The sequence below is a fragment of the Somniosus microcephalus genome, chromosome 17, assembly GCF_052327205.1.
Source record: "Somniosus microcephalus isolate GS21.2 chromosome 17, FLI_Smic_1.0, whole genome shotgun sequence".
NCBI lineage: Eukaryota > Metazoa > Chordata > Chondrichthyes > Squaliformes > Somniosidae > Somniosus > Somniosus microcephalus.
Window position 1 is genome coordinate 24156192 of NC_141003.1, and position 16159 is coordinate 24172350.

General features: G+C 43.7%; 1 protein-coding gene across 3 annotated transcripts; it reads right to left on the reverse strand.

Moving 5' to 3' along the window:
• Nucleotides 1-1481: 1481 nt before the first annotated feature.
• On the reverse strand, nucleotides 1482-15916 carry rergla (RERG/RAS-like a). Of its 3 annotated transcripts, XM_086010063.1 has the most exons (6): nucleotides 15680-15916; nucleotides 15465-15521; nucleotides 14403-14476; nucleotides 13302-13450; nucleotides 5527-5612; nucleotides 2499-2614 (listed from the first exon to the last, which is right to left on the reverse strand). In XM_086010063.1, exons 1-6 carry the CDS (start codon nucleotides 15729-15731, stop codon nucleotides 2598-2600), a joined length of 435 nt encoding a protein of 144 aa, XP_085866189.1. In that variant the 5' UTR covers nucleotides 15732-15916; the 3' UTR covers nucleotides 2499-2597. The 3 variants fall into 3 exon arrangements, with proteins under 3 accessions (XP_085866187.1, XP_085866188.1, XP_085866189.1); XM_086010061.1 differs by lacking the exon at nucleotides 5527-5612 and having other exon boundaries at nucleotides 1482-2614; nucleotides 15680-15896; XM_086010062.1 differs by lacking the exons at nucleotides 5527-5612; nucleotides 15465-15521 and having other exon boundaries at nucleotides 1482-2614; nucleotides 15680-15899.
• Between the last annotated feature and the right edge of the window lie 243 nt (nucleotides 15917-16159).

The window sequence follows — 16159 nt, forward strand, 5'->3', positions numbered from 1 at the left end:
GTAAAAAGTCAATCAGAATCAGGGGAAAAACTCTCCACTGGCTAGAGTCATACCTAGCACAAAGGAAGATGGTTGTGGTTGTTGGGGGCCAATCATGTCAACCCCAGGGCATCACTGCAGGCGTTCCTCAGGGCAGTGTCCTAGGCCCAACCATCTTCAGCCGCTTCATCTACGACCTTCCCTCCATCATGATGTCAGAATTGGGGATGTTCGCTGATGATTGCACAATGTTTAGTTCCATTCTCAGTGCCTCAGATAATGAAGCAGTCTATGCCCGCTTGCAGCAAGACCTGCATGATATTCAGGCTTGGGTTGATAAGTGACAAGTAATATTCGCGCCACAAAAGTGGCAGGCAATGACTATCTCCAAGAAGAGCTCCTAACCACCACCCCTTGACATTCAATGGCATTACCATCGCCGAATCCCTCACCATCAACATCCTGGGGGGTCAACATTGACCAGAAACTTAACTGGACCAGTCACATAAATATTGTGGCTACAAGAGCAGGTCAGAGGCTAGGTATTCTGCAGCAGGTGCCTCACCTCCTAACTCCCCAAAGCCTTTCCACCAACTACAAGGCACAAGGAGTGTGATGCAATACGCTCCACTTGCCTGGAGGAGTGCAGCTCCAACAATACTCAAGAGTTCAGCACCATCCAGGACAAAGCAGCCCGCTTGATTGGCACCCCAAGTGCCACCTTAAATATTCACTCTCTCCACCACCGGTGCATCATAGCTGCAGTGTGTACCATCTACAAGATGCACTGCAGCAACTCGCCAAGGCTTCCTCAACAGCACCTCCCAAACCCACGACCTCTGCCACCTAGAAGGACAAGGGCAGCTGGCGCATGGGAACACCATCACCTCCAAGTTACACTGACTTGGAAATATTTCACTGTTCCTTCATCGTTGCTGGGTCAAAATCCTGGAACTTCCTCCGTAACAGTACTGTGGGAGTACCTTCACCACACGGACTGCAGCGGTTCAAGAAGGCGGCTCACCACCACCTTCTCAAGGGCAATAAGGGATGGGCGATAAATGCTGGCCTTGCCAGCGATGCCCACATCTCAGGAACAAAAAAAAAAATATCGATAGACTGATTTTTCACTCAGCCAAAACTTGTGTGGGAAGGAAGAGTGTAATAGGCCACATCGGAATTGCTGCAGCAAAATAGAAGAGTAAAGAAAGAAGAAATGATAACGGGTAAATGTTACAAAGGAGCGCTTCCAGTGCAGAACCTCGCTTGCTGGGAACACTTACCAAAGAGTCACTGTGCCCGGCCACGATTTTTCATCCATTAATTTTAATGGACAGAAAATGATGAAGGCACGTGTGGAAATTCCTAGTGTGTGTTTCCACTGGGTGAGGCTGAGAGTGCACATTTTTAAAGTTACCCTTCAATGTTAATTCCAAACTAATTAGTAATTCACCCCAAACTGGCTGGTTAGAGGAATTTAAAAATAACTATTAGCACACGTAGGCAGTGTAAAGGCTTTAATTGCAAGACATTGAACACAATAGAAATATAAAAAGAAAATAAACCAATCAACACTTCACGGAATTGACAAAGTGCTCATTTACATAAACTTGTACAATATGATCCTTGTATTATTTGTGATTTACAAAACTTTCACATATTTACATATGTAACACAAACCCAGGTTTTGTTTTTGTACCTTTACTGTGTACCAAACACATGCTCCAGATATAAACCCAAGTGTGAAAGAACAGCAGAAGTTCATCTTGGAAAAGCTATTTATAAGTATAGACAAGCTAATTATTTTGTATGTACCAACAATATTCATTGGCAATATCTCCCACAAAATGATGTACATTTAAATAGTTATCAAAATATAATACAAAATTCCGACTTGACTGCACACTTACACTTTACATGATATAATAATGTACCACTATGTAATACAGAGTCACTGACAGTAAATGAGCATATTACACATAAGGGCGGAGTTTACAAAATAGCCCCTCTGGCAAAGAGCTTTGCATGATGGACGTGAACAGCAGGCCTTTGAGCAGGGAGTGTCAATGTGTCCAATTTGCAACCTGCATGATTCTCTACTCACTAATTTGTGGCAGTAGTGCTCAATCAGAAAATCCCACCCACTGCCATTAACTTGGATCCTTCTCAATCGGAAATGTAACATTTTTCATCCAAAGAGAAGAGTTTTCTGGGCTTTTTTTTCCTCTGTCGACCTGGAACGATTAACTTTAATGTCCACTTACAGATTGCAATTAGGAAAAAAAGGACACACCAGCTATTATTGGCGGGGGGGGGGGGCTTGCATACATTACAACACATCGGTATGGAGAAAACAGTATCATGCTACACAGATTTCCTTCTTTTACCAAACACATTATTGATTAGCTTAGCCATTGATTTTGAACCACTGGGTCTTCTTCTGCGGTTGCCACTTACATTCCTGATGGCCTTTGAAAACATCACTGCCACCTCTTGGTGGTGCTCGGCTGCTGATAGTTCGCAAAACTGGCATTTGTTTTCTCCGGCTAAGAGCAGTCCTTCCTCCTCTCTCACTTCTCTCACATGGCACAAGTCTTGCTTATTGCCAACTAACAATATCACCGATGTAACCTCTCTATACAAGTGAAGATAAATTCAATGGGTTAGAACAGTCAGAAAATTCATAAACTCTTCAACCGCTAACACTTTATAGTAAATGTGAAACCAAAAGGCAATTACGTATCTTCAGGTACAGCTTTGTGCTTTGTAATTACTACTTTACGATCCCATAGATACCAGCTGATAAAATAATATATTTTTGTTCATACAACCCAGTTCCTTTAGTTCATGCAGATGGATTTCCAGCTCTGTAATATCTTGCTATTGCTTCCATTTCCACTGCAATTTCAAATTCTGATTTATTCTGCATATGTTGGTGCCAAAAGTTGAAAAGAATAGCTATTTGCACATCTTTGAGAAGAACCATGTAATACATGTGGCACTCAGCAATGGCTGCATGCTGTACTATGGACACTAAAGCCCTGGTTTTCCAAGTATGCACTCTCTCTGGTCATGCACATTAGCAAATCACGAGCACTGCCCCTGTGAATTCCCAATATCACAGCCAGCGTATGAGATTCTCTGGGCCACTCAGAAGATTGGGCCTGAGCATCCAATGTAAATCTGCTATACCCTTTCCACCCATCTCCAGAGTGCACTGGAATTAATACCTAAAAAAGTGGCAAAGCAGCTACAGGTAAAAGTGTTAAATTACTGCCATGTTATAAGGTAACATTTTTAAATTAAATACATGGAAAATATTCTTTTCAATCAAATTTGAACTTTGCAAATAAACTTGAAAATCTGAACTTTTTTTTGGTATTTCTCTTATCTTGTAGAACACCTAAACTATTCTTCAAATCACTGTAAATTACAACTACTGGATGCCAAGTAGTTATCAATGAATGTAGTTAAATACTCTCCTGGTCAATACAAAATCATATAAAATGTTGTAAGCATTTATCTTGACTGAAAGGAAAGCAAAAAATATTCAAGGGCCTAAACTTTGGTTAAAGAAAAATCCACAGTAATAAGCACGTGTTTAAACTGAGACTTGTTCACTCTGGACTATCTTTCTTTGGGATAAAAAAGATTAGTAATCTTTTTGTAATCGTTCTGCATGACCATAAAACACAATGGCAGGCGGGTGCAGTTTTTAAATGGATGATTTTAAGTACAATGTCATTAGCAAGAACCAAAAATCAACCAATCACTGGGGACTGGCAGTAAAAATTGGACAATCACAAGGCACCTGTAATAGTGATCCTTAATCAACTTGTCAAGCAACCAACAAGTTACTTAACTGAGCCAAATGACACAAAGTTCAATCTTTCAGCTGCAGTGTGTTTAACCATTTAATAGCACAACAGAAATTAAGAAAATCCCTGTTCACCCACGAGGCCCAATGTGCAGTAAGAATTCTTGTTGAAACACAAATAAGATGATTAAGTGCTTTATTTTTAGATAGGTAAGCTGAACCTGATTTAAATAGTTTCTAAGAAAGGGAATATGCATCTTTATATATAATGATGTTTTTTAAAGGCAAATATGGTTTTGGTTCTTCAGAGCATGGTATAGTAAATAATCAGGAATACATATTCTAATAATTACAATTTTCAGAACACAGAGTCATTAAAAGTAAACTCAACCAGGCTCCACAACATACACCCCACCAGCCTCCACATTCAACGGATCATCCTCCGCCATTTCCGCCACCTCCAACGTGATCCAACCACCAAACACATCTTCCCCTCACCTCCCCTGTCAGCATTCCGAAGGGACTACTCCCTCCGTGACACCCTGGTCCACTCCTCAATCACCCCCAACAGCCCTGCTCCTTCACCTGGCACCTTCCCGTGCAAGCGCAGGAGATGCAACACATGCCCTTTTACCTCCTCCCTTCTCACTGTCCAGAGCCCCAAACACCCCTTCCAGGTGAAACAGCGATTTACTTGTACTTCTTGCAATTTAATATACTGTATTCGCTACTCATGATGCTGTCTCCTCTACTTTGGGGAGGCCTAATGCAGATTGGGCGACTGCTTTGCGGAACACCTCCGTTCAGTCCGTAAGGGTGACCCTGAGCTTCCGGTCACCTGTCACTTTAATTCTCCGCTTCACTCCCACTCTGATCTCTCTGTCCTCGGCCTATTACATTGTTCCAATGAAGCGCAACGTAAGCTCGAGGAACAGCACCTCATCTTTCGATTAGGCCCTTTACAGCCTTTCGGACTCAACATCGAGTTCAACAATTTCAGATAATTATCCTTGCCCCCATTTTTCATGCTGTGTGATTTGCCATTCCCATTTGCAACATTTTATCTTTCCTGCCTCTGACTATATAAGCTGTGTCTTTATGCATTTCTCCACTTCACCTGAAGAAGGAGCAGCGCTCCGAAAGCTTGTGATTTCAAATAAAGCTGTTGGACTATAACCTGGTGTTGTGTGACTTCTTACATTTGTCCACCCCAGTCCAACTCCGGCATCTCCACACCATTACATAAGCACGGTATGTTTTTTCAATTCCTTCCTCCCCTCCTAACCCCCACCCCTGTCTCTGCACCTGCTTAATATCTGTTACATCTCCAGCTTTTTCCAGTTCTGATGAAGGGTCCCAGACCTGAAACGTTAACTCTGTTTCTCTCTCCACGGATGCTGCCTGGCCTGCTGAGTATTTCCAGCATTTTCTGTTGTTATTTCAGATTTCCAGCATCCGCAGTATTTTGCTATTCCACAACATAACTGTAGTGTATGTAACGTTCCACCTTTAAGAGAACTATTTTAAGGGTTGCACTACTTTGTCTTGGCTACTGTACACTGTAATACCGGTGGTGACCACACCGGTATATAAGTGCTGTGTAAGGATTGATTGGGCAGATTCGCCCTGACCTTCGAATAGTAAAGTCCTGTTAAAGTTACTCTTGTAGTCTGTGTATTAATTCACCATATAACCCACAGACTTTACAGTGGCGACGAGTTCGATCTTACCCTGCGGCAGCGATACATCCGAAGCAGTTAACGAGCGTCGAGAGGAGGCACCCGCCCTCGTCATTCTGCTGAGAGAAGACTCGAGTCTGCAGAGCAAGGAAGAAGGAAGAATTCAGACACGAAGCCTTCCATCAGCAACAGGCAGTGATCGTCCCTTCTGCCACGGTGGTGAGTGAGCCGATCAGCCACGAGAAGCAAGTCGGCCACGTTGACTGTGAGTAGGGGGAAAATTAAAAAAAAAGAACGGAGGAAGGGCGGTGAACTCGACCATGGTCGGGGGGGAAAGGAGCCGGACAGAAGTCGGGCCCAGAGGCGCTGAGACTGGGGCAGCGTGGGGCACGGAAGCCGCGGTGCAAGCGGGAACGCAGCCGGTGTGAGAGACCGGGCTACCAGCGGGAACGCAGCCGGTGTGAGAGACCGGGCTACAAGCGGGCTGGGAGACGCAACAGCGTCGTGAGACAGCTCGACCGCGACCGGCGAAAGGCCAGGCAGCTACCGAGGCCGTGAGGCGCTGCGACCGGGATCGTAAGGCGCGGGAAGAAATAAAAATAAGAAACCGCGGAGAACTCAGCCGCAGCCGGGGGAGGAAAGGACCGGACTGCGAGAGGGCTGGGAGGCGCGATTGGAAGCCGCTGAGGGAGAGACAGAGCCCGAGCGAGCGGGAGAGACAGAGCCGAGCGAGGGAGACCGAGGAGATTCAGCCAGCGGCTGGAACTGTTCGCTGTCAATGGGTTGTCCCCAGCGCCGGTTGCCCTGCCGAGAAAAGGGAACAAAGAACGCACTGAAGCCGGCGCGCAGGCTGCGAACCCCGAAAGCCAGCGGTCGTCGCCCGAGGGAAAAGCTTACCCCTCCCGCCAGTAGGCGGAGAAGAAGACAGGAGCGGGAAACCGCCATTTTGAAAGTGGGCGGGGAAGAAGACAAGCGCGGGAAACCGCCATTTTTGGAAAAAAAAAAGTTAAAGAAAAATTTCGTTGTTGTTTCTCAGGAAGATTGTGAAGATGCCTAAGCGTGGCAACATCAACGAATTCGATTCTGATGTGGAAGATTGGACCACGTATGTAGAACGCATCGAGATATATTGTAAGGTCAATAAGATAGCAAATTATGATAAAGCTCTAACCTTACTAAACTCAATGGGTGCGAAGATATACGGGTTATTGAAGCATCTTCTATCACCAGCTAAACCGGCGGATCAGTCTTTCGCTAATATTGTTGCTGTCCTGAAGGATCATGTGAACCCCACACCGCTGATGTTAGCGGAACGAGCTAAATTTTACGGGAGAACGCAACTAAAGGAGGAAAGCAACGCGGAGTACCTGGTTGAACTGCGTAGGCTAGCAAAATACTGCCAGTTTGGGGTAAATCTGACAGAGGCACTGAGAGACAAGTTCGTGTGCGGGATGTCGAAGGAAGGAACACAAAAGCGACTGCTCGAAGAGAACGATCTTACACTTGATAAGGCTGTCCTTATTGCAGCATCGCACGAAGCCGCAGCGAGAGGCACGGCGGAAATGCAGCTGAAGACAGCGGTACTCAGTGTGGATCAAATGACTTCGGGTACAACGAAATGTTACCGTTGTGGGAAGACAACACACGACCAGAACCAATGCTGGTTTAAAAACCAGGAATGTAGAAAATGTGGCAAACTTGGTCACATAGCTAAAGTATGCCGGTCAGGCAAGAAGACCAGCAACAATAAGTCACCGCAGAAGAAGTACAGAAAGGTACATAAGGTGACTGTGAAGAGTCCAGATGAACTGAATTCGGATTCAGACCCCAACAGCAAGGAACTGGGTAGTCTGAGGATTCACAATGTGAGTAAAGAAGCTGACCGACAAACTATCTGGGTCACACTGCAGATTGCAAAAGTCCAAGTGAAGATGGAAGTGGACACCGGATCGGCGTTGACGGTCATGAATAAACAAGATTACAAAAAGTTATTCAAACATATTCCCCTACGGGATACGGAGATAGTATTGCAGACATACACGGGGCATAACGTATACCCCATCGGAAAGATAAAAGTCAAGGTGAGACACAAGGGCAAAGATCACCAAGGAATGGACTTATATGTACTACCCGAGGGAGGTCCACCACTTCTGGGACGGGAGTGGATCAGGAAAATAAAGATAGACTGGCACTCACTAAACACAATGACGGTAGATTTCGGAAAGAAAGATGTCAAACCTGAACGGTTGTCCAGAATATTGGACGAGGCTAAAGAGGTATTCCAGCAGGGACTGGGAACACTGAGAGGAATTAAGGCAAAAATCAAGATTGCAGAACATGCAAGCCCAAAATTTTTCAAAGCCAGATCGGTACCTTACGCGATACGACCTGCTGTGGAGGCAGAACTGGAGGAGCTTGAACGTGCAGGGGTACTGTCGAAGGTGGACTGGAGTGAGTGGGCCACGCCCATTGTTCCCGTCATGAAGTCTTCATCAAGTAACAAGCCGGGGGACCGGGGAAGGTCCGCATCTGCGGAGACTTCAAGATCACAGTTAATCCGGTGCTTCACACGGTACAATACCCGCTTCCGCGGATTGAGGATATCTTTGCTTCATTGTCTGGCGGGAAACACTTCACCAAGATAGACCTGGCACAAGCATATTTACAGATGGAGGTCGAGGAAGAGTCACGCCAGTATCTCACAATCAACACGCACAGAGGCTTGTATCGATATAATAGACTGGATTTTGGAGTAGCTTCGGCTCCAGCAATTTGGCAGAGGGCCATGGAGCAGGTCTTACAGGGTATTCCAAGCACTCAGTGTTACTTGGACGATATCCTGATTACGGGAGAAGACGAGGAGAAACACCTCACAAATTTGAAACTGGTGCTCACCAGGTTGAAGGAATATGGCCTTCGAGTTAATCGCCAGAAATGTGAGTTCTTCCAGAAACGGATCTCGTATTGCGGTCATGTCATTGACCAAGAGGGGCTGCACAAGTCACCTGACAAGATCGAAGCGGTCGTGAAGGCCCCCGCTCCGGAAAATGTATCACAGTTGAGGTCGTTTCTGGGGTTGATTAATTATTACCATAAGTTTCTGCCAAATCTATCCACGGTGCTGCATCCGCTGAATGCTCTGTTGCGGAAAGAAGTACCATGGAAGTGGAGCGAGGACTGTAAGAAGGCCTTTCGCAGAAGCAAGGCGTTGATTACCTCTGAGGAAGTGTTGGCTCACTTCAACCCAACGCTACCTCTTCGTCTAGCTTGTGATGCTTCCCCTTATGGTATTGGAGCTGTACTCTCACACAAGTTACCAAATGGCTCGGAAAGGCCAGTCGCATTTGCGTCCCGATCATTGACCTCCGCTGAGCGAAATTACGCTCAGATAGATAGGGAGGCTCTCAGCCTTGTGTGGGGAGTAAAGAAATTCAATCATTACCTGCAGGACAAGAAGTTTACATTGCTGACAGACCACCAGCCGTTGGTGTCCATATTCAACCCTAACAAGGCCGTTTCCACTATGACAGCACAAAGGCTACAGAGGTGGTCCGTTCTACTAGGGGCACACCAATATGACATCGAATACAAAAGGTCCAAACAGCATGGAAATGCTGATGGGTTATCGCGCCTACCGTTGCCAGTGGAAGAAGAGGCGACTACAGTGGACCCAGTGGAGGTGTTCCACTCAACCATAATGGAATGTCTACCAGTAACAAATTCCATGATCGAAAAGGAAACAAGAAATGACCCGACTCTCTCACGAGTCTACGATTTAACGGTGGAGGGATGGCCAGTACATGGCGAACCAATGCTGCCAGCATTTTCGCACAGAAGAGAACAGCTGTCAGTGTGCCGAGGAACCTTGATGTGTGGATCTAGAGTGGTGATTCCACCCAAACTCCAGCAGAAAGTACTAAAGGAGCTTCACGAGGGGCATCTGGGTGGAGTGAAAATGAAGAACCTAGCCAGAGCGTTTGTGTGGTGACCAGGTATTGATGGAGACATCGAAGAAATAACCAAGAGCTGTCTAGGATGCCAGAAGGTCCAAAACGCGCCACCACCAGCTCCTCTGCATCCATGGGAGTGGCCCTCATCTCCATGGCAAAGGGTACATATCGACTTTGCTGGTCCATTTATGGACTCAATGTTTTTAATCGCGGTGGATGCACACTCCAAGTGGCCGGAGGTAATAAAAATGTCCTCCACCACCACGGAAAAAACCATCACAGTATTAAGGACCATATTTGCCAGGAATGGGCTGCCGGAACAGATCTGTTCTGATAATGGACTGCAATTTGTGTCCGAAGAATTCAGGAAGTTCTTAAAAAGCAATGGGGTTAAGCACTAATACGTCCGCCCCATACCATCCCGCCACCAATGGATTAGCTGAAAGGTTTGTCCAGACCTTCAAGAAGGCCATAAAGGCCATGGGTAATGAAGACATAAATCTACAACATAAGGTAGATAACTTCTTGTTGGCGTACAGGAATGCAACACATGCGGTCACAAACCAAACTCCCGCCATGATGTTTTTCAATAGAAGAATAAGATGCCGGCTGGATTTGATTAAGCCAAACGTCAGAAGGGACGTAGAGAACCAGCAATTTCAAGGCATGAATGAAAGGCCAACTAGATCCTTTCAGATAGGTCAACAAGTTTTGGCCCAGGACTACCGTACCGAGAAATGGCAGCCTGGAACTATTGGAAAAAGGCTAGGACCGTTGATGTATACCGTGGACATTGGTGAAAGCATAATAAGGCGCCATGTTGACCAGATCATAGAATCATCCACAAAGGCCCAACCTACTCCACAACTCTATACGTCTAATGTTGAAGCAGGGATACCCAGAGCATCTACCTCCGATCCGGTAATACTGGAATCCGATGAACCTGAAACGGTCCTTCAAGCCGAATCGACCTTGCCAGAAGAACCTACTACACCACCGAAAATGACTACACCACCGAGGCGTTATCCGGACAGAGTCCGGAAGCCTCCAGAGAGACTGAATCTGTGAACTGTTTCACATAAAGTTGTATATATGTTAAGATGTTATATTAATGGGAATATGTATATATTGTTAACCTAAAAAGGGAGGATTGTAGTGTATGTAACGTTCCACCTTTAAGAGAACTATTTTAAGGGTTGCACTACTTTGTCTTGGCTACTGTATACTGTAATACCGGTGGTGACCACACCGGTATATAAGTGCTGTGTAAGGATTGATTGGGCAGATTCGCCCTGACCTTCGAATAGTAAAGTCCTGTTAAAGTTACTCTTGTAGTCTGTGTATTAATTCACCATATAACCCACAGACTTTACAATAACAGTTTTGCCAAAGTTGATACTTGCGATTAAAACATTTGTGTTTTCACATCAGTGGTTTAGATTATATAGTTTGGCTCTAGTCCTACTAGCTACAGTCCATGTACTGGGTACAGAGCAGAGATATGTTTAATTATTTCCAAAATTGGAAGTTTTACAGTTAATTACAGAAAGAAATGGCAGTATTGCACATAAGATTCTAGATTTATAATTGCATAGCTAATGAACTGAAGATACCAACCTAGATTTTCCAATCAGTGTAATTTTAGCCATTGGGTTAATGCCAGCATTAAAACAACACTGATCAGAAAATCAAGGCTACAACGTTTCCCATGTTGCTAGCAATGTCCTGTGTAACCCATGTGTCCCAACTAACTGCAATGATATTTATACATTTTTACAAAAACCTCATACTTTATGTCCAAACAGTGCGCCCCCCCCCTCAAATAGATCAGGAAGATCATTGTTTAACTGTTCCATCAACATGATCGGACTATTGTATATTATTGTCTACTGAGAAAGGTAAAAGTAATGTGAAAATCGATAGCACGATAAATACATAGCGCTGTACACAGCTTTAGAAATTCAGTCTGCATATTTATTTCTTGACAATCAATATAATTTACTATTTTGCAATAAATTTGAACTAAGGGGCACAGTCATGTGGTTAAGTGACAGTAAATAAATAACACATACATTTCTTCTCCATCCCAGTCCCACTTTAATTCTCCATCCCACTCTGACCTTTCTGTCCTCGGCCTACTATACTGTTCCAATGAAGCTCAACGTAAGTTCATGGAACAGCACCTCATCTTTCTGCTAGGCACTTTACAGCCTTTCGGCCTTAAGATTGAGTTTTACAATTTTAGATCTTAATCACCACTCCCATCTTCTCTTGGACACTCTGTAACCATTTACACCTCATCTGGACCCATCTTTTGTTTCCATGTTTGTCCCATTATCACCTCCTTTCGCTTTTTGTCATTTAATCATTCCTGCCCTCCACCCTATCACAGACCTTTCCCAGTTGTTCTTTCCCTATCACCCCTCCACCTCCACTTTCACTGGTTCTGTATTTGCTTAAAACCTGTTCATGTCTAACATCTTCCAGTTCTGATGAAAAGTCATCGACCTGAAACGTTAACTCTGTTTCTCTCTCCACAGATGCTGCCTGACCTGCTGAGTGATTCCAGCATTTTCTGCTTTTATAACACATATATTATCAAAGGCCAAACTGCTGATAAAGCATTAGGTACATTGGCATAATGATGATGTTTTCAGAGGAGGCTGTTTTGAGCTTTGCTTTGATTTGAGCATGCTCAAAAACTAGTAAGGAAATATTAACATCTTTAAAATTCAGTTGTGACCCAGTCTAGTTAAGCTGACCACACTTGCATATGTCAAAACTTCTACAGTGTTTATTTAGCATTCTGATCAAACTTTTCGTGTACATCACTTTCCTTGTGCTCCCTATGTGCACACGAGTATTGGCACAGCTAGAAAAGTACTAACCGTGCCAATAGTTCCCTATGTGTTATCACATGAGCACATACGAGATACAATGTTTCAAGATTAATATAATACAGGAAACTTTGTGATATCCGGCACCGACGGGACCGAGCTGTTGCCAATCTATCAAAACGGCCGGACAAACCAGCGCTAATGTTGAAGCATACGGAGGTTTTCAGCTCCGTATCTGGCAACAAACACTGTTGCTTAGCAACAGCTTCTAAACAGTCGGCCCGTACCTTGGAAGCGTCTCTGTAGCTTAGCAACAGCTTCAGAGAGACTTTGCAGAGCCTGACTGTTGAAAAAAAAGCCACGAGAAAAAAAAAAACCTAACAAAACGGCTCCTGATTTCTGCCGGTGGATCGAGGTTTCCGGACATTCAACCTCTGGATAAACCAAAGTTTCCTGTAGTTATTCTTTGCCGTTTCCTCCTTCAGGTACCCCAAATATTCTCTGCTCCACTCTTAAAGCTCATGCTGGATAATTCCTTCAAAGATGGGAGCACTGCTTCTGGCACCAATTCCATCCTCACGGGAAGGAATGGGAGCATCACGCACTCCTACATCAGGTGTAACGCAGGTTAGGTGCACAACAATTCAATCTATCTAGCTGGAACAAAAGGCCTTGCATGAAGAGCCCATTGCAAATTCTACCCCATCTGAAGTTCTGGCTGACTGAGACTGAGACTGGCCAAATAAAGGACCGCATGCTTCCTGTGGTGACTATAGGATTTTGGGTCTACCTCCGATATGCATTTGCATCTGATGAGTGTAACATGACAAGAATATGATGCATCAACATTAACAAAAAATCACCAGTCAACAAGAGTGACTATCTGGTTATTGTTGAAGTGAGTGGGAAAATTTAATAACAGAATGCAGAAAAAGTTGCTGTAAGTGAGAGAGAGTCTTAACCACTGAGTAGATCTGAACAGCCCAAATCAAAGGGGTGACCAGAGTTCAAGAGAGTAATGGAGTAATGTACTCTTTACCTTTTGCAAATTTCACTATTCAGCTCCCGTATTCGCCGAATTAGTGCTTTTGCAGAGACAAAGGAGGATCGGTCACCGATATCGTACACCACAACAAACCCATCAGCCCAGTTCACTTGATCAATCAGCGAGGACTTACTCTCAGGATGCTGGAAGAGAAAGGGTTGTCAGAAAAACACTGGGCAGTCTGACCTGTGCTTTAAGGCACTTCATTTAACTTATTAATCATAATTCTAATTTGTGCATTACAGAGTTACATTTATTATAGTTAATCTATTCATATCATTGACACTGTATTATAAAATAATTGCAACCTTCAATTAATGTTAAGTGAAATAGAAACAAAGAAAAGGCTAAACTCTGGCGATTAACCAGCTACGTACATATAATTAGAAAGTGAGATAAGACAGGCTGTAGACACTATTAACGGCTTTCAAGAAAGAAAATCATAGCATTTACTGCACATAAGGAACTCACTTTGCTCATCACTCCAGTCTGGTGCTATCGGATCTAATTCCCTACCTTTTCCCCATATCCTTTTATATTGTTCCTTTTCAAATACTTATCCAATTGTTTTTTAAATGATGTTCATAGTCTTTTGTGGTAAAGCACTCCCAGATCCAAATAACCCTCTGCTTGAAAATATTTTAACTTTCCCTTTAGTTCCACCAGTGATAATCATCAAGTTATGCCCCTTATTACTGACTAGCCAATCAGTGGAAACATCACTATTTACCATTGCAAAGCCTTCTATATGGTTACAGCACCTATCACAACTCTCAAGACATCTCAAAACACTTCACATCTTAGGGATTATTATGCAAGTTCAGTCACTGGTGCTATCTACAGGTTTTTAAGCTTTACTTACTACCCCCTCATACCAACAATATATGGGACCGACTAACAGTTATTATAGAACAATTTACACATCTTCTAAAAGCCTTATAGCTGAAAAGGTCATGTCATCACTCATAGCTGACACAGGAATAACTGATGTGACTTTGTCAGTCTTCGGAATAGAGTGTCTTTCCTGCTACCAGCAATCAGACATGTTCTCTATTTCACTTGGCACAAGAGAACCTACTCTGAAGAAATACTTACTTGGGAACAAGGGTCAAATATTTCTAAATTCATTTGTCTCCCATCTATGGATAAGCGTTTTTTGTAGATACACTCTGCAAAAACAAAAGTTATCACAGCTTTGATCAGAATATTACACAGCATTATTGCAGCACCTTTGCCTGAAGATATATTTCAAAATGACTCCATTTCAGCAATTAGATACATAATTTTAAATGTAAAAACTCTAGAAGTTAAGCAATTTTTTCTGTTGTGAGCATAACATTTATAAATCAATAAATATTGGATTTTATTAGCAGTAATTAAAAATTGCATTTGAAAGATTTCAGACAAGTTCAGCTCCTGGAGTAGCTGATTTAAGAAGAAACAAACAGATTTATAGTGAGCCTTGTCACAGGGCTTGCGAAAGAACATCATTCATTGGCTGTGATATGCAATCACTGTTATGTAGACAAACATGCACATTTGTGCACAGGGAGATCCCACAAACTGCACACTTTTTGAGTGGTACATATAGGCAGGTTTGCATTGTTGCACATACGATGCTTGTCAAAGGCTGAAAGTTTTCAATGCGGCTTTCAAGAGTTTAAAAAGTTTTAATTGTGATTAAAACTAAAACTAAAAGGTAAGTTATGGCACCGTAAGTAATGGGCAAAACATCAGCAACCACATTTCTTGCTAGACAGCTTGCTGTGGCGATATTACTCCTCTAAAAGGGGCTTGCCAGCATTTTACAGTGAATAACATCACAAATATGAAGCCCAGCATTGCTGTACAGGATGTTATTCCTGCAACGAGGTATTTCTTGACACTAATTACGTGGTTCTGCATGTTTCCATAAATATAAATAGGCTGCATTTGCATTTGAGTGCACAATGCCCCTTAGCTCCTTGGGTCACATTGCACAGTTTCTCCTTCCTAAAACTGCCAGTGCTGTGACCAAGTCGGTGCATTTTGAAATTACTTTACCAGCATCTTTAAAGAGAAAAGGTTTGTTGGCGGGGGCGCGTGTTTATGCGACGTGAGCTCCAACTTCTAATAATTCCCTGTTCCAAATGCAGGATTGAGATCTTTCGCACTTACCGGAGCTGGACGCATACTCGCCAATAAAACGCTTGGTTAGAAAACGCACGATGAGAGCTGCCAACAAATAAAAAAAATCAACATGTTGCACCGAGCAATGCACCTTAAACTGCCCTGTAATATCATGTAGAAATTTAACAAAAAATACATGGGAAATAAGTTAAGATATTTAGAAATAGACACGTGAAATGACCTAAACAGTGATGGTCACTCACCGGATTTGCCAACTCCCTCGGTTCCTAACACAGCAAGTTTGATCTCATTCATGCTCTTGGGGCCGGTGTTGTTTGTGAGCTTTGTTGCTTTCTCGCAGTCGCGCTGAAGACTTTCCCTTGATAGTAGACTATGAGAGGCTGTTACATTCCGGTCTCTCGACACGTCCACAACCCTTTCCCGTTTGGATCCGGCCGGTGCGGCGCAATGCTTTATTAAGTGTGCCTGGGCTTGCGTCACTTTGGCGCAATAGCTGTCAATCATCCTCCTGGCCTCCAGGGGACGGAACAGTTCTGCATTTGGGCATCTTGCATACAGACAGCGGTACGAACCAATCCTCTAGAGGGGCAAGAGTGGGAAGTGGAGAAAGATCACAGATCCCTATCTATGCATCTGACCCCCCGCAATGGGAAAAAACATAACGAACGCTCCGGAAAGTTCACAGATAAGTTTTATTTATATATAGAAAGAAATGATAAGTC

Bases quoted from the DNA above. Each gene is read 5' to 3' on its own strand.
- rergla (XM_086010061.1), bottom strand. From the start codon at position 15,731: ATGAATGAGATCAAACTTGCTGTGTTAGGAACCGAGGGAGTTGGCAAA. The intron at 15,522-15,679 runs GTGAGTGACCAT...ATTTGTTGGCAG, and splicing joins CGAGGGAGTTGGCAAATCCG to CTCTCATCGTGCGTTTTCTA. The intron at 13,451-14,402 runs GTAAGTATTTCT...TTTCTCTTCCAG, and splicing joins TATTTGACCCTTGTTCCCAA to CATCCTGAGAGTAAGTCCTC.